The 18,747-nt window shown below is 42.7% G+C and overlaps 1 protein-coding gene across 1 annotated transcript in view; it reads right to left on the reverse strand.

Moving 5' to 3' along the window:
• Positions 1-18,747, reverse strand: part of STYXL2 (serine/threonine/tyrosine interacting like 2) — a 153,408-nt gene that overhangs the window by 77,007 nt on the left and 57,654 nt on the right. Inside the window, exon 4 of the mRNA XM_069635961.1 lies at positions 951-1,182. Within this exon, the coding sequence (XP_069492062.1) occupies positions 951-1,182 (232 nt within the window). The remainder of the gene's footprint in view (positions 1-950; positions 1,183-18,747) is intronic.

Here is an 18,747-nt window from a genome sequence, read left to right on the forward strand (position 1 = left end):
TATGGTAGAAATAATAATGATGATGGTGAATTTCAATCAATACATCTTAGTGGGATAAAGCAACATTTTACATGGAAGTTTTACTTCCCAAGCGTGGGATTTCCTGGAAAATGATTATTCCTTATTTTGCAAAAAAACAAGCCCAGGTATTTTTTTAAACTCCTAAATTGAAACTTTTGAACAATCATGGTTTTGTATTAAACAATTAATACATCCCATTTATTGCTTCTAAAAAATGTTTGTCTCCTTATCAATAACTCTTAAACAAACCATGAAATGTTATTTAAAATGTACTGAGTACTTTAAATCCCTAAACCACTTTTATAGTTCACAGCTTTCAGACAGGATTTTTCAATATGTGGGATTTTTGCATAAAGTGGCAATAGTTTCCTGTGCTTTTCCCTACGCAGAATCCTACTATGGGAGTGTGATGCTTGCTGCGAAAACAACCAATAGACAGTGTATTGAGGAAGAAGCCTTGGGCCCATGCGATAATCTGTACTTCAGTGCTGCCCAACTTGTACATGTAACACAATCTTTAAAGAATGCCTCTGGTTTGAAAAGGGGATGATTCTAATGACTGGGGTTACAATAGCTCTATCAATGCTGGATGGCTTCCGCTCAGCTCAGAACATTTTAAAAATACAACACAAAGTGCAACACAAACTGGAGTTCCCCATAATCAAAAGCTCTAAACATACTGGCTATGGGAAAGGGCAACGTTAAACAGCATAGACCAGTGGCATATCCTTTAACACATAACAGGTGACCGCAAGCTTGTGGGCAGCCATCTTTGTTTTGGACATGTAAAACAGCATACACCAGTGGCATATCCTGTAATACATAACAAGTGACTGCAAGCTTGTGGGCAGCCATCTTTGTTTTGGACCTCTGTTAGAACTCTGCTCCCTCCATGTCCATCGCTTCTGCCCTGTTTCTGGCCAACTCACTTTTCTGCTATGAAGACGTTGGGCCAGACCTCATCAACTGAGTTCATCGGAGATTCCAGACGGTCCCCCATGAGTACCCGCTGCAGATCCATTACGCAGGGGGTGTTAAACAAACTCCTGTCATCAATTTTCTCCTTGATCCGGTTGTAGAGGTCCTCCACCATTAGCTGCTCAGCGGATTCCAGCATGTCTTGGTTCGTGGATGGAGGCCTGACCTCCTTTGACTTGAGTTCTAGAATTTAAAAAAACACTGTCAATAACAATGCCAACGTTGTCATCCTCTATTGATTGCTTTAAGATCTGCCTCGCGCCAACATGCAAGCAGTAAACAGCAGGAAGTTATAAACAAATTCTGATTTGATTTCATTTGGCTACAGTTTATTTTGGTCCATTGAATTATTGTGCCTTCTCAATGGTAAAGCCATAGCAGAATCTCTACTTTTAACTGGCCTCCTTTTTTAATGAGGAGTCGATATTCGTAACCTGGGTTGCTTGCTCTTACTGTCTAGAATTCCTGGAACAGATACAGGAATATCCGCTGTGTAAAGATTAAGAGTGGGCCCTGGGTGATTCCGGCACAGCTGTTTAATAATGTACTCGTGAATTACATTTTAATTCACAGATAAGCAGTGTTTGCAACTGTTATAAATATTTTAAGAATAAGAGTTTTTTGTATTACATGTACTTAGTTTTGTAGTTTATAGCCGGGTCTGTGGCTCAGTGGACCAATGCATCCACTACAGAGGCCTGAGTTTCACCTCATGTCCACAAGTTCGAATCCCGGCAGGTCCACTCAGCCCTTCATCGTTCCGAGGTTGATAAAAGGAGTACCATTAAATCAGGTAACAAACAACATCTGCTATCGGCCAATAGAGCCAAGATCATGGGGTGACTGTGCACTCTACAAATACACCTGTTATGGATGACGTTTGTATGTTTTTTCTAAACCAAAAACAAAGTACTGTAATACATCAATAAAATAAGCCGATAAGATGGCAACAGCTGGGAAATGATGTTACGACCAGGTCATGCAAATGCCTATCTAATGCCTATACAAGAACCAAAACGGTTGACTTTGTCAATGCTTGTTTTGAACAGGAATTCTATATGTTTTGGGCACGGGGCGGGTAGTGGGTCGGAATGGCCATATGTTTCAAGCATAAGCATGGGCATTCAATGTGTGGCTAAGTAACAAAACAATATCAACAGGCTGAGAGTCTCTCCCCACATCCCATCCCTCTCCTATCTTCACTTCCCATGACAATAGCTTCATCTTATAGACAGTGCTTACAGTGCCAGCTAATAGCCAAAACTAAAAATCAATACGACCAATATCATTGGCCTTGCTTGAACTCATGGTTGAAGGTCTCCTGGGCACCTCACAAAAGCACACTGTCAGAAAGCCTGACTGTTTGTGTCAGATGAGGTTGTCAAATGGATGAATGGGAATGAGGCTAAAGATCTTGGATATTTAAGGCGTTAAATTGATACACACTTTACACAGAATGTGACAAGTACAGGGATTAATGGACCTTTCGTTCAGAAGTCAGGTGTGATTGCCAGGCTGTAAGCATCAGTGCCGCACTGCCTGGCTCTCCCACCATATGTAAGTGTTGGCCTGCAGTCGATACTTACATACAAAGCGGCTGCCAGAGTGAGGGTGCAGTGGCCACCTAATAACAGCAGGCAGTTATCCCCATACCCTGATTGGTTCAGGGGGTGCAGGCCAGGAGATGGGCCTTAAAAGGACCATGTTGTGTGCTGTATCTGTATAGGTCATTAGAACTTGGAATGTCTAGGGGACTCTAGAATGTAAGGCTAAGAAAAGTTCAGTTGTTATATGAATAAAGAGTTAAGAAGACATATGGTTACTGGCTGCTGCATATTTAATAATAATGAGATAAACCATAACAATTGGCAACGAGGATAATCTGGGCGTGATATTTAGAGTTGTCTGGAGCAGTGGAATTGTGGAAAGGACGACCGATTGCATTGTGGAAGTGAGGGAGAAGACTTCATACGAGGGACAAAAGAAACGAGATATAGAAGCTACACACAATTCACAAAGTGGCTGATTACAAGGTATGGAGACAGTGCTGAATTAAAATATGAGGCAACGATTTGAAATATAACTCTGCCGTTCGAGATAGGGAAGCGCGCGCAGCAGAAGGCAAACAGCGCATCCTTCCAGAGTAGAAACGGGATACCTGATAGCGCGAGCCGACGCACGTGTAGCATGGGCAGTGAAGTGGGCCGGTGACGCGCAAAGCAGGAAGTAAACGCGATACACTCGAGTTAAGGACCCGCGGACGTCGAAAAAACATGCCGCCATTTTGGGGAAAGTGACTTTGTTTGAAATTGATTGTTATGAATGTAACAAACTCACGGATACATTGCATTTAATTGAATAAATCGAAGCGAAGTTGATGAATCATAAATCGGAACGTAAGGCAAATGAATTGAAGAAAATATAAACTGCGAACAGTTCATGATGATAAAGGAAGCATAAAAAAAGGCACACGAAGAAAAGAGTGAAAGAGTAAAAGTGACCCATAAAACAAATATCAGAGAGGATACAGACAAAAAGTTTACAAGATGTCACAGGACAACAACTATGCTGGGGGGGATACAAATGCAAGTGAACAACAAAACATACCCCATCTAGCAACAAGCACACTGTTATCAACGAATCTATTAAACTACCTGAGAAGGCCTAACCCATTCATGTTGGAACCATAGGAAACGCAAGGCCAGAGTGGCAAGAGTGGATTGAAGAATTCGAGGAGTTCCTAAGGGCTGTAGGGGATCAAAATGCACCGAACAAAATAGACATTTTTACGAACCTAGTTGGAAAGGAGATAAAAAGCATACTTAAAATAATACCTCTACAAGAAAGAGTGACATATCCGCTGTTGGTAGCTGCAATTAATGCACAAATAATAGTTACACTGAACAGAGATTATGAGAGATACGTCTTTAATCTATGTAAACAAAGTACTCATGAAACCATAGCCTAGTTCGTATTAAGACTGCAAAGAAAGACCACCTTTTGTAATTTTGGCAACTTCAATGATGATGAGGCAATACGACTGAGAGTGATTGAAGGCTGTCTCTCATCGCAATTCAGGAAACACTTATTAAAGAAGCCTCTCCCGATGAGAGAGGTACTGGAACTAGCCAGGATATATGAGAGAGTGGATGCCCAAGCGGCAAACATAGAAAACCCCAAAAATGTAGAAACTGTGGCTGTCATAAAAAAGAATGTTCAATGGCAGAGAAAACAACCAGGAATGGGATCACCTAGTCTGGTGCGCAGGAGCAGTAATGAAAGACAATGCTACCACTGTGGCTTTGAATTCCCTCACAAGGGACCCTGCCCTGCAATGGGACAGATATGCCTCCGATGCGGGCGGGAGAACCACTTCCAAACAATGTGTAGGGAGATGATAAACATTCCTCCTGCAAGCAGCAACTCCCAGCTCATGTCAAACAGGAGATACAATATCCAGAGGAATGTTGAAGGACGAAATGCCGCAGAAAGGGATATGAGAACTTATGCTGGGACCAGGGAGAATTCACATTTGACTGGATTTGTGAGAGCAGTGGATGAATTGCAGATTGTAAGTGCTGATCAAAATGCCCAGGATTTGGAACAGAGAGCAATAGCAAACAATGAGTCACAGACTCGAGAAGAAATAAAATATGAGGACCCATATGAGAACCCGCAATTGCTAGATGTGTCATATGAGGAAGGAGGTGAACCCATGGATCATCATAGAGAATATGGATATGATCGTTACAGCAGGGAATATGTGAGACTAAGAGACAACCATGAAAGTGACAGGAATGCAATAAGGGTGTTGGTTAATTTAAATGGAGAAGATATACCATTCCTAGTGGACACTGGCGCTACAGTCAATGTTATGAGCAAAGAAATATACATTAAGGTGGCTAAACAATACCCCCTGAGAATTTCGAGGGCCGCAATCTTTCAATGGGGGGGAAAGCAGCCATTGTTGAATGTGGGACTGTTTCATTGCAACTTAATTCATATGGGAAAGTGTATTCACACCAAAAAAAGCCCGGTTGTTGGGAGGTGCCTCATCAGTTGTGAGACGGCGACTAACATAGGTCTCATTGATGTGAAATATAATCAGTCGGAGAAAATACGGGGAATTCCATCCAAGCATCAAGCTGTGAGATCCATAAAGAGGGAAGAGGTGGATCTGGAGAAACTAAAAATGGAGTTTCCAAAACTGTTTCAAGGACTTGGAAAGCTGATATCGAATGAGGTTAATTTACATATTGACAGTTCAATTCAGCCGGTCCCACAACACCCAAGACGTGTGGGTTTTCATTTGCAGAAGAGGGTGACGCAGGAACTTGAACAGCTAAGAAATAATGATATCATTGAAAGAGTGGAAAATGGACCGACCCCATGGGTTTCTCCACTAGTGGTAGTTCCCAAGGCTGATGGACGACTTAGACTCTGTGTGGATATGAGGATACCAAATACAGCCATATTGAGGGAGAGACATCCGGGCCCGAACATAGAGGATATGATAATTCGTTTCAATATGGCCAAGAGATTCAGCAAATTGGATTTAAATCAGGGTTACCACCAATTGGTAATTGATCAGGCGTCGCGTCCAATAACCACTTTCAGTACTCATGAAAGATTGTTTAGGTATAAGAGGCTTAGCTTTGGGATCTCTTCTGCAGCTGAAATATTTCAAGAAGCCATCAGAAAAGTGATAGCGCCGGTACCAAATGCATTTAACTATAGCAATGACATTCTTGTGTATGGAAGTGACCAAGCTCAGCATGATAGTGCTTTGAGACAGATATGTAAACTGCTGCAAGAAAGTGGACTGACATTGAATGCACAGAAGTGCAAAATAAATAAACGGAGCCTGAAATTCTTCGGACACATATTCTCAGAGGGCGGCATAAGGGCATATCCGGAGAAGGTGGGAGTGATATTGAAATTGCAGGCCCCGAGAGAGGTAGCTGAGCTGAAGTCTTTCCTTGGGATGGTCGAATACTGTGCAAGATATATGCCAGATTATGCCACACTGACCAAACCTTTGAGACACCTATTGAAGAAGGACATGGAGTATGCATGAAAAATGTGAAGAAAGCTTTAAGAGAATAAAGAGTGAGCTAGCAAATGACAGACAATTGGTATATTTTAACCCTAAATGGGATTCTGAGGTCGTTGCAGATGCCAGTCCAGTAGGGTTGGGTGCGATTCTTGCACAAACAAATCCTGACGAAGTGGCAGAGAATAAACAAACGAGAGTCATTGCCTATGCCAGCAGAGCCCTAAGTGACACTGAACGAGCTTACTCGCAGGCAGAAAAGGAGAGTCTTGCTGCTGTGTGGGCTTGCGAGAAGTTCAACCATTTTTTAATTGGAAAACCATTTGTGTTGGTGACGGATCATCAAGCATTGATTTCAATATTTGGGAATCCTTGGATTAAAATGCCTCCAAGGATTGAGCGTTGGGGCATGAGACTGCAGGATTACGACTACAAGATCGTACACTGGCCAGGAAAAGAGGCAAATCCAGCCGATTATTTATCAAGGCATCCTGTGAATGAAGTAGATTCGCTAATGTAATTAGAGGCGGAGGAGTATATATCATACATATCATTGAATGCTCTGCCGGTGGCAATAACAAATGAGATGTTTGTGGAAACAAGCCGAGCTGATCCAATGATAAGAACAGCAGTCAAACTTACTGAGTCGGGGAAGTGGCAATGTTTGGATCAGGAAAAGGATTTGAAAGAAGGCGATATGAAAGATTTAAGAAAATTGGAGAAAATAAGCAGTGAATTGTCTGCAACCAAGGAGGGAATACTCCTCAGAGGGAACAGGCTGGTGGCTCTCAAGAGCTTGAGGAAGACATTAGTGATGCTGGCTCATGAAGGGCATAGGGGAGTGGTGAATACAAAGAAAATTCTAAGACACCAAGTGTGGTTTCCATGTATGGACCTGATCGTGGAGGACACGATACAACATTGCTTTGCTTGCCAAGTGGCGTCCCCTACAACTCGATCAGCGCCTCTGGAGATAGTACCATTGCCTAGTCGCCCATGGGTCCGAGTGGCGTTGGACTTCTTTGGCCCACTGGAGGAAGGCGGGTATCTCCTGGTGGCTATAGATGAATACTCAAGATTTCCGCTGGTAAAGCAGGTACAGTCAACAGCATTCCACCATGTGGTGGTGGTATTGGACGAGCTCTTTAGTGAGTGGGGGATTCCCCAAGTTATCAAAACGGATAATGGGGCACCATTCCAAGGACATGAATTTAGCAAGTTTGCCACTCATATGGGATTCCGTCCTCAAAAGATTACACCCCTATGGCCGCAGACTAATGGGATGGTGGAAAGAATCATGAGTAATCTAAAAAGAGCTAGACAGAGGGCTGTCGTGCACAATATCTCATGTTCTCAAGCGCTCTCACAAATGTTAAGGAATTATAGAAACACCCCTCATGAGATGACAGGACATTCCCTGGCGGAGTTTATGATTCGGTATAAGCTGCGGATCAGGCTTCCAAGAGTTGAGGACTACACAGCTGAGGAGGATGAAGAAATCAGAGCCAGGGATTAGATGAAGCGGTGTAAGACCAAAGAATGGGTGGATCGCAAAAGGAAGGCTACAGAGATGACATTACAAGAAGGAGATATGGTGATTGTGAAACAGAAGCAGAGAAAGAAGACGGACTCGAAATATAGGCCAACGCTGCTGAAAGTCAAGAATGTAAAAGGCTGCATGGTTACGGCAACTGGTGTTGAAGGGGAAGTCACTAGGAATGTATCCTTTTTTAAAAGATGCATGCCATTTAGACAAGAGCGTGAGAAAAATGGAGTGAGTGAGTCGAATGGTATTGACATGGATGTTGATCTAACCTGGTTGTATACTGATGAAGAGGAACTATTGGGTGGAGGTGGTGGCGATGCTCTGAGAAAGAGACAGGCAGAAAGTAGTGGAGGAAGGGATCTGGGAGGAATGGATTTTGAAGGTGGAAACCTTGGGCCTCATTACGACCCTGGCGCTAATGGGTTAATGGCGCCGTAAAAGGCTGCAGCGCCGTTAACCCATTAGCGCCTGATTACGAGCTCCCTTTGCAGGACCCGACCTTAACGGCTGGTCTACACCAGCCGTTAAAGTAGGGACCCGCAAAGGGACCTTGGTGCTAAGTGTGGTACCGCAATTTGCGGTACCGTACTTAGCGCCTTCCCCGTTCCCATTGAGCCCTATGGGGCAAAAATGCGAATGGGGAAGGGCCATGGAGGAAGGGGGAATTACCGCCCCACCAACCTTGTAATGGGGTGGTAATTCCCCCTTTCTCTATGGCAGAGTCGGTAAGTTATCGGCATGGACCATGGTGCTATTAGCACCATGGTTTTCCGCCTGGGTCGTAATGAGGCCCCTTGACTTGAATAAAGACTCACAAAACATGAACATGGGGAATGAATCTCATGATGGAAACATGAGAAGCCGATCCCAAAGAGTTGTTCGTAAACCAGCGAGGCTGATTGAACAAATGTAATAGTTGACAGACTTAATGAGTAGTTATATGATAAGTGAGGGGGGGGGGTTGTGTGCTGTATCTGTATAGGTCATTAGAACTTGGAATGTTTAGGGGACTCTAGAATTTAAGGCTAAGAAAAGTTCAGTTGTTATATGAATAAAGAGTTAAGAAGACATATGGTTACTGGCTGCTGCATATTTAATAATAATGAGATAAACCAAAACAGACCATCACTTGAAATCACAATTCATTTAGTTGTGGGAATGGGAAATAAAACAGAAATGCTCATGCTTTCCAGCAGCATTCATCGGGCAAGGGTCTGAAAAGACCACAGTGTGCATGTGCTTTACCCTGTGCTTGGCCCAGCCCAGGCCAGACCAAAGTATGCATGTGCTTTACCCTGTGCTTGGCCCGGCCCAGGCCAGACCACAGTATGCATGTGCATTATCCTAGGCTTGGCCCGGCCCAGACCAGACCACAGTATGCATGTGCTTTACCCTGTGCTTGGCCCAGCCCAGGTCAGACCACAGTGTGCATGCGCTATACCCTGTGATTGGCCCAGCCCAGGTCAGACCACAGTGTACATGTGCTTTACCCTGTGCTTGGCCCGGCCCAGGCCAGACCACAGTATGCATGTGCTTTACCCTGTGCTTGGCCCAGCCCAGACCAGACCACAGTAGGCATGTGCTTTACCCTGTGCTTGGCCCGGCCCAGACCAGGCCACAGTATGCATGTGCTTTACCCTGTGCTTGGCCCGGCCCAGGCCAGACCGCAGTGTGCATGCGCTTTACCCTGTGTTTGGCCCGGCCCAGGCCAGACCACACAGTATGCATATGCTTTACTCTGTGCTTGGCCCGGCCCAGACCATACCACAGTATGCATGTGCTTTACCCTGTGCTTGGCCCGAGCCAGGTCAGTCGAGGTAAATGGGAACGCGGTGACAGTCGAAGTGCATTTCTGAGGTTATCCCTTTTTGAATCAACAATGCGCTCAGAAACATGCTTGCCACATTCCTTGTCAGGCTCCTAGCACAGACTTCGGGATAGGAGCACCGTGAAAGCACAATGCAGGGCCGGCGCTAGGCGTGTGCAGCATGTGCGGCCGTACATGGCCCCGCACCTGCTAGGGCCCTGTGCTGAGGAAGCTAGTGACTCCCTATTGCAGGCTGCAGCGTGGGCCGTGTGCCTTAGTCCACTCTGAGCACACACGCGGCACACGTGGCAGCCTGCATGATGACGGGGAAGCTTGCAGGACAGGGCCATCTTAAGAACTTTTGGGGCCCTGCGCACGGACCTCTTTGGGGCCCCCTTCACCAAACCAAAGGAATAAAGGGATCAAGAATACTGATCGCGCCCCCTACCCGTTGCGCTCACAACCTATAGGTTGATATGCTGTCTTGCAGCATAATAAGCATGTTTACTCCCTTTAAGTCCCCTTACCCTCTTCATTCTTGCTCTAATCAGAATGATGAACAAGTAGCATTTGAAGACCAATATTAGCAGTCTACGAAGAGGTTACTGTTCTAGTATATACAGGATAATTTTTATCAATAACATCCAGGAAGCTATGCAGCCTGTAGTATTAATGCAGGACTGTATGTAAAAGGTACATGTAACCCATAATAGACAGATAACTCACATTAGCTGCCTCACAGAATGCAAAAGTGCTCATGCATGGACAGAGGAGACCAATTGAAAGGAAGGAGAATGCTACACATAGCGTAGCATGGATAGTGGATGCAGATTACAAGCTATCAGGAAGGTGTCTTTATCCAGCCAGACTGAGATTAGAAGTGGGATATGGTTTTCAAATAGTGTTTGCCATTAGCTATCAAAGGAACAAATGCCTGTGGTGTGCAATAAAAATATGCTCACTATTAAAGTCAAAGCAACCCTATGGCAAGTGAAACCATGAATAAGTCTTTTATGAAGATCATACCATGAGAAGGAAATCACTCTGAAGGGCTGACAATTTTGAAAGGTTTAGGGACTGGCAATATTGAGAGGTTAGGCAACACAAGATTAAATGAGATGCCCAGGATCACACATTGGTGAAGGGGTGAAGCTGTGATTTGTGCCGACTATGCAATTTCTGCATTTGAACACTTTCTTTTCCAGTTCTTACCAAGAACTAAAACAATCTCATTTTATAAAAACGGACTTGGAAAGTACAAAAATCACATTAACAAACATGACCATTTGTAAACAAAATATTACAGAAGGGTGTTATGCAAACTGGGAATGGTTCTAGCTTCATTCTCTCCATCATCTAGGAAAGTATGTAAGTACCAGCATATCATTTAACAAATGTCATCTGGGTTTGTCTTTTGTATTTTAAGGCTTTAAATACTTCCAAACTTGTGACATTTTCATTTATAAACATGCCTAAAACCCTTTGACTTTTACAAAAAGCAAGCCATTTTTTGTGTCAAACAAGCAGACCTTAGAATATGCTTGCCTGAGGCCTGCAACATCTGGCCTGCTCTCTTCTGTCTATCAACCCTTCCACCCAAATGGCCTACATAAGAAGAAAGATCAAGTAATGGCCTAAACAATACCAGCAGCATGCAAGAAGGCAAACCTCACAGAAGACAGCAAGTAAGATATATTAGATGATTTGACCAGGAACACTGCACCGTCTGCTGGCAAATCCAGGATACAAGCATGAACGCTTTGGTTCCATAGTCTTGAATTTGGACTAACAGTTTATGCCATTTTTGGAGGAGATAGCCCATTTGAACAAACCAATTTCTAGACCTTCACCATACAGATTATTTTTTAGTTTTTATAGCAACCCCTATTTGGTGCAGGTACATTGCTGATAATAGCAGATGTTGTTCTGCAAAACCAAGTACATATGCAGGCAGGTTTATAAACTTCAGACATAGGAAAGGCTCAGCCAGCCTTCCTGGAATGTGACATTCTAATTTTGCATATGAACACATCTCTGCAATGGGTGCTTCACACACTGAGCTAACTTCTGAACCATTGTGGCATTCAATTAATCCATATGCATTTCACTTTTGCCTATTGCACATGATCAACATAATTCCTGCAGGAAGGAAAGAATGCTACAGAGTTGTGCCGTGAGGAACACACAATCTATGTATACCACAGTGAACACAGAAATCAATACATGATGAATTGATCAAGGCAGAATGTACTTGTCAAAACAGAATGGGTTTAGAGCCTCAGCAGCACCCCATTAAATATCCTGACGTGTGCTATTTGAGACCGGTGAACAATGGAATCTTACTTCTTCAGATCAGGCAGCCTTGTGGGGCCCCCCACCAAGGTAGGGGCCCTGGGCAAGTGCCCCTTTTGCCCTCCCATAAAAACGTTTCTGTTGCAGGAATATCCTATTCAAAAGCGGCTGCTTAACCCGCAGGTGTGGCTCCCTTTTGTTTCTTCTGGGGAGGCAACTTGTCACCTGTCAACGTCCTGCTGCGACTCTGGAGAGACAAACGTCCCCCCTACCCACAGCAAGCAGCCCAATCGGCGCTTGGGGCCTCAAAAGCACTGCTGATCACTTTGTTTCTTAAAGCAGAGCGTTTAAAGTGGCTGCAACTTACTATTGAGGGCCTGTTTAAGAGACCATTAATGTTAGGAACTGCAAAGGGGCATTTTTATTTTGAAAGCACATGCACAGCAGCAGTTAGCTGCTTGAAATCTGTGCATTTCGCCAGCACATTTAAACATATTGCACAAAACAGTTTTGAGCTATTTGCCTTATTTTCACATGTTTATATTTGCCAAGCCCAAAAGCCTTTAAGTAGAATGCAACATTTTCCTCATATTATATATGAGGCTGCAACTGTGCCATGAATATTTACCAAGAATGTCACAACAGACGTTTTCATACTGGAGACTGAAGGGGATGTTTTCTCTGGTTCTAGCCCTGCACTGATTTTCAGGGCACATGCAGGTGGACCGAGTTCACCCACTTTTTTCAAGGGATAGACGCAACCCTGGTTCTGTGTTTTTCAGGCCAGCATTAAAAACATGTTTTGCTTGCTCAAGTGTTCAGCTACTAGGATTTCACACCAGTTTGACATGTTTCCAATGCAGACGCTTACCCACAAGAACACATAAAAGTGCCATTAAAGCGCACGTCTCATGTTTGGATTTTCTTTCCTTAGGAATATTTCCTTATAAATTGTGCTTAAAAGGTGAGCACCTTTTATTCTTCGCTAGTGTAGTGATTGGAAATTCTCCTCTCGGATTACCATGTTTTTGCTGCTGCCTACATACGTAATGGTCCTCATCTTGTAATGCACTTCCTGTGATGTAACTTTCTGTGATGTTATCAAATACAAATTAGGGGCCCCACACTTAATTTGCTGCACTTGGCCCTGCAAATCCTAGGGTCGGCCCTGGCACAAAGAGATTTGTAAATGCACTGATTCATTTGGAGGGTCAATCCAAATGCACAGAGCATTAATGTTCTACTTGTGTGACTTTGTTAAACGGTGCCTTTGATACTGATGGCGGATCACCAGCACTATGTGGCCTGCCCATGACCTCTCCTCAGTAACAATGTAGACTCCACTTAGTCAATTGCCACTTCCCTGTGTATCGCCCAGGCCTTTTGGAATCCTGCTACTGATTTTGCCCACATTATTTTATTATTAAAACAGCTTTATTTCAGCAATTTAGCCATAAAAGTAGAGATATTCATTCATACATCAATATAAACATTACAAGCCAATAAAAACAATAATAAATAATAAAACTCAATATGCAGTAAATTTCCAAGCGCTATAACCAGTTCGAATTTTATAAGAAAGTTCAATCAGATTTCAGTGTTGTCTGCAATCTAAGACTCATATATGCGCCCAAGACCAACAAAGAGACAAAGATACCTCACAATGTAAAGTGCACATGCAAATCAGCAAAAATAATACTCTTATTGCTTGAAAGCAGTACCACTAATCTCAAGTGCCTGTGCATAAGTGCAAATTGTATTTGTTGGAGGAATTCCATGCATGCGTATGAAGATCTTTCGTATATTTCTCCTGGCTGTTTCTGCACAAATCATCTCTAATGATCCCTTGTTCCAAATATCCAGAATTGTTTCTATCCCGCCGTTAAGAGGAAAAGTGGGCGGCGACTGGGGCGTTATGTATATGGGTGTGAGTACTAATTCCCCTGATTTGATGTGTTTATGTTTCAGTTTTAAGTCTGAGTTGTGCATGGGTTTATTTAGTAATTATTTGAGACCACAAAATGGAAGAGTTGACTTCGATCCAATTGATAAAGCAGAATCTTTCACAATTTATTAAGAGCAGCTAACCCTACAAAAAGAGAATTCCATGTTTTACTGCTTGGTGACATAAATGTGCAGTTTGAACCCCTGAGATCTACTTGGGGGAACCTTAATGACCAGGACAGGGCTTGGAACATTCCTGATTTAACAGCTCCTTTCCCTTGATGTTTACATCTGAATGCCATGGTATTGCCATGGTATTGCCATGGTATTGCCACTGGTATTGCCATGGTATTGCTACTGACATTTGCTGAGTTGTGGTTATGTGTGATAAATGGTCGCACTAGGATGGATCAGCCAGCAAAACCCACTGATAGGAAAGGACTGGCCTCTTCCCATATTGACTTCAGCTTGGTAAATTTAGGGTGCTGGATCATGGCCCAAGATCTTTTAGTTACTAGAAGTCCAGAGTGTCCAGGGCCCAGTGATTCAGGATCTGTTGACCTAGGTTGGAATATGTGGATGACCTACCGAACCGAACCCTGATCTACTGTCAAATGGTATCAGGTGGAAAAGGATTCATCTTACAACGAATCTGCCACTTATAAACAAAAAATGGTGTTCCTGTTTTGAAACAATTTTGTGAGAATGTAAACACACAAACAGTTGATACTGAGTGGACATACAAATCATTGCATGACGAGACAGTTCCACTTGTCACACGCACTTCCTATTGTGCCCTTGAAAAACAGACCTAGTATTCGTAAATAACCGGTTCAACGACGACTGTAGATTAGACAAACAATATGAATGCTAACATAATTGGGCAGTTGTAAAACAGAGTTAGATCACAGAAACAGAAAGCCAACAATTGTATGTGGTCCTCCTTAAAGACTACTGCAATTGAAAAGGACCCGCAGACCTTTTGGTCTACTGTTGATAAAGGGCAAGCGGGTGAACGTAAATTATTTTGACCCCCCAGAAGACGTTTCTTGCACTTTATTAGCAGAGAAGTCAGGGAAGGCACACGGCCCTGACAAGATGACTGTTGATCTCTTATTTTATTTAATTAAGAATCTGGGTTCCCTTTCTAACACTCTTTCATAATATTATTAATTCCACACACACATTGTCTAGAACCTGGGCATCTGTAGAAATTGAGACTATTTTTAGTTCTCAGCCAGGAAATGATCGCCCTATATCGCTCAAGGATTGCCTAGCAAAGCAGGTAGGGAAAGAGTTTTTTAGCATTGGGTGCAAGAGCAGAGCCTAAAAACATACCCACGGGGTAGGTTTGGGAAAAACAACTATAGAACATTGGTTTTTTGCTCTGTGCCCTAATACAGAAAATTGCAATACAGCAGAAAATGCATCTTTATTTAGTTTTTCCCAGCTTTCAAACTGCTGAGTTGGCAGAAAGAGGCTATGTCCAATTTGAGAAAGGAATTTCTATTTCCCCCTCTCTGCTGGATAAGATACGATTCCTCTTCACGGGAAATGCAGCCAGAATATGGTATGGCGTAGGAGGTAGAATGCACATGGGCTTTAGAGGTAGATATGGGCATTAGGCAAGGATGTGCTCTGGCACCCCCATTGTTTTATCATACTTTAATGATTTAAGATTTATTTATTCAAGAACTGGACTGCGTTTCTCCCAGGATTGGCGGTGCATATCATTGTAAACAGATGCAATACTAATCTCTCAATCTCTTCCTGGTTGAAAGAAACAATTTCATGTTCTGGCTAGATTGTGTAGATATTGTAGTCTCAATGTTAAGGTGTCTTAAACTGTTGTGAGGACTTGTCATCCGACAATAGCACAACAAAAGAGTTGATGGCTGGAAGGTTTATAATTAATCTTAACCTCTGGCATTTCTCTGGGCAACCCCCCAGACCATCCAGCAAAGCAAACAATGGTGTTTCTCAAGTTCAACGGTGAGATAATGAAACAGGTCAATTACTTTGACTATTTGGGGATAAGAGGGATGGCCAATGGGTCATGGTCTGATCAAGAGAGACACATAATCACTTGCATGTCGACTTTGCAGCAAGGTGACAATCTCCACTGTATAGGTGTATAAAGCACAGGTGTGCAGTGCAATTTTATATGGGGCTAATAAATGGGGACACACCCTTACCTCCTCACTACAAATTGAGCTAAGATGCTTCTTAAAAAATGACTAGCTCTTCCCGATTGGGTGCCAAAGTACCTCTTGTCGCTCGAACTTGAATTGTGGCCCATTTTTATGAGACTTGTTTAAAACCCATATTAAATTGGTTACACCTTAATATGCTACCCGATGTAATTGTCCCTAAAAACATGCTAAAGCAATTAGCATAACCAACTGATGATCCTTTAGGGAAGTGGATGAGACATATTAAAACTGTTCTAAAAGGTCTGGACTTGGCCCACTACTGGGAGAATTGTATGCATAGTCAGGATATAATAAATAGGTCTGCTAAATGGGGAATGGAATGACTCGTTTTTTAACTGTGAAAGCATTTGATCCAATACGTTTTTGGCAATACAAACAACATGATATGATATGTTATTTATAACGCACTTAATACCCAGAGGTTTCTAAGCACAGACCCTGGGATCGAACCTGTGGTGCTCCGTGTCGTCTTGTTTCCAAGGCGAGCACGTTGCCCATAAACTATCCTCCCGAGACAACATGGGAGTGTGAACATATTTAGAAATGGTTGACAATCCCAAGTAAAAGAATGTTATTTTTGAAGTGTAGGTCTAAGTATTTTGCCGCGGGCTCTTTTACATTTAAATGGAATTCTACTTTTAAAGATAAATGTTTTGATAGAAAGTGATAAAAATGTGTCCTCATTTGCCAGTTGTATGCTAAGGCTAAGAGAACATGTATTGTTTCCAGTTTTGGCTAGCAGTACAGTGCTGAAGTTGATGGACACCATGCTATTTCTCGAAGTCGCCATTTCTCCAGATTTTGATGTACTGTGGCAAGCTGTGTTTGAAGAATGTTAGATGCTGGCGAGCTGTGTTTTAAGACTTTTAGGTGCCACGAAATGTGCCTATTTGAACTCCCTGTCTTCTTATTGAAAGTTAATGAATGTGTATTCTCTGCATTTTACTGGATATGTATTAGTGATGTTCCTATGCATCATGGTCATGAGATCCTGTTCATGCTTAACACAGATGTATGATTTCTGGATGAAGGCATAATGCATCTCTATTTTTGCTGGAATATACTAACCCATGCTAATGTATGTGCACAATTAAGCCACCCGTGTGCATCTAGTGGTGATGGTAAAACAAACATTGGCAAAGCCAACTCTTTTGTCTTTTATGTAGATACGGGATAGCCATTTGCCAGTTACTGCCATAATGGAACCACCTCTCCATAACATGGCAAATGCTGATGTGAATGCCTGGGCATATGATGTCAGTGCCTGGAAAATGCCTATTAAACACCTATACACAAGCTAAAACTATTGGCTTTGCCAATGCTTATTTTAACTGGACTTCAGTGAAAGGAACAGATGAGATGTGAGGAACCACGCATTGCTTACAAATCAATTGACTATATGCAAACTTGATTAGGACATTTTCATTACACCAGGAGCTCGTTTATAGTGGCACTAACTGTGAAATAACACTGGCAGGCCCTATCCAGCGCAATGTTTGATGTTACTGCAATATAGCCCTAGCTCAAAGAGATCCCATGCGGGAAGAGGAAGGAAATGGATGCGAAAGGTCAAGGGCGGACAATGAATGGGCAAATAACAAAACAATGCCCACATATTGGGGGCCCTCCCCCACATCCCACCCACTCCCTATCTGTACTGCAGTGCAATAGATTTGGCTTATAGGTGGTGCTGTTGCACCACCTAATAAGCAAAACTAAACAGGTGGTATATCAAATATTGGTTGTTTATACCACCCACTAGATAATGGGGTTGGAGGCATTTATCTCCCACCGTGTTGCTAATTATGAGGTGAATAATTAACGCCTAAAAAAATAAACACATTTTTAACTCCACGCAAAGGGTGGTGGTAACAATTGTAAATGGCCCTCCACAATTTAAAAACTTTTTTTACGCTTGCTTTTTTTTACACTTGTGCAGAGGGTTCAAGAAATGTGAAGGGCTTCCCTTTGCCTTGCGACAAAAATATTTGCTCAAAAAATAGCCAGAAATAGTGGTTGTTGCACAGCCTCCTATCTGCTTGGACAAAGATACCAAGAAAGCTAGAAAGGGCATAGGGCGGAGGAAAAAGCGCAAAGCAAAACATGTGGGTACTTTAACCAGCTGACTCCAAAATAGCAACAACCCAGAAGCCAGCTGAATAATGGCCACTGCCACTAATGACTTAGAAAGTGGGGCTTTAGATCATGCTTCCATTGACGCGGATATCAATGAGTACTGTTCTACATCAGAACGGGGCAATGCAAGATCAACGAAAAAAACTAATATTGGCAATGCAAGAAGCTTGAAATCAAAAACCATTACTATACACACATTATGAGTAATAAGCTAACAATAAAAAGAACAAATGGAGAAAATAAAGGTAAAAAGGTGAATCGTACGGATATTCTAGCACTCTTACAATTGATGCCTCCATTACGTGTATCGGTGATGGATGATTTCATCTTCATTGAGCCTTTGGACTCCCTAAACCCTTATGTTACACAAATACAATGCAAGTCAAACGACACGGCTATGATGATCCGGGCTTATGAGACCCAATTAACAATGATGGGGTTAGAGTTGGATGTGGACGATAGCAAGTGTGATCTTACTGATAAGTGTACAGGTGTAAACAATAATGATCACCGCAATATACTGACTAAAACGGAGGCTAAAACAAACATTGCTAGCCCACCGGTTGAAGATATTCAACGAGTGCTAAAATGGCCAGCTGACTCTCTTCCCACCTTATCATTGAAAACACATTGAGTGCATTTGAAAATGTCTTGGAACACTTAGGGATTTGGATATTTCCTCAGTTCAAAAAGATTGTTACATTTGTTGCTAAGAATTAAATGTTCATGTTACAAGAGAGTTGGCTCGTCTCTAATT

This window comes from Ambystoma mexicanum, chromosome 7p (assembly GCF_040938575.1).
Source record: "Ambystoma mexicanum isolate Mex_15411 chromosome 7p, UKY_AmexF1_1, whole genome shotgun sequence".
NCBI classification, from domain to species: domain Eukaryota; kingdom Metazoa; phylum Chordata; class Amphibia; order Caudata; family Ambystomatidae; genus Ambystoma; species Ambystoma mexicanum.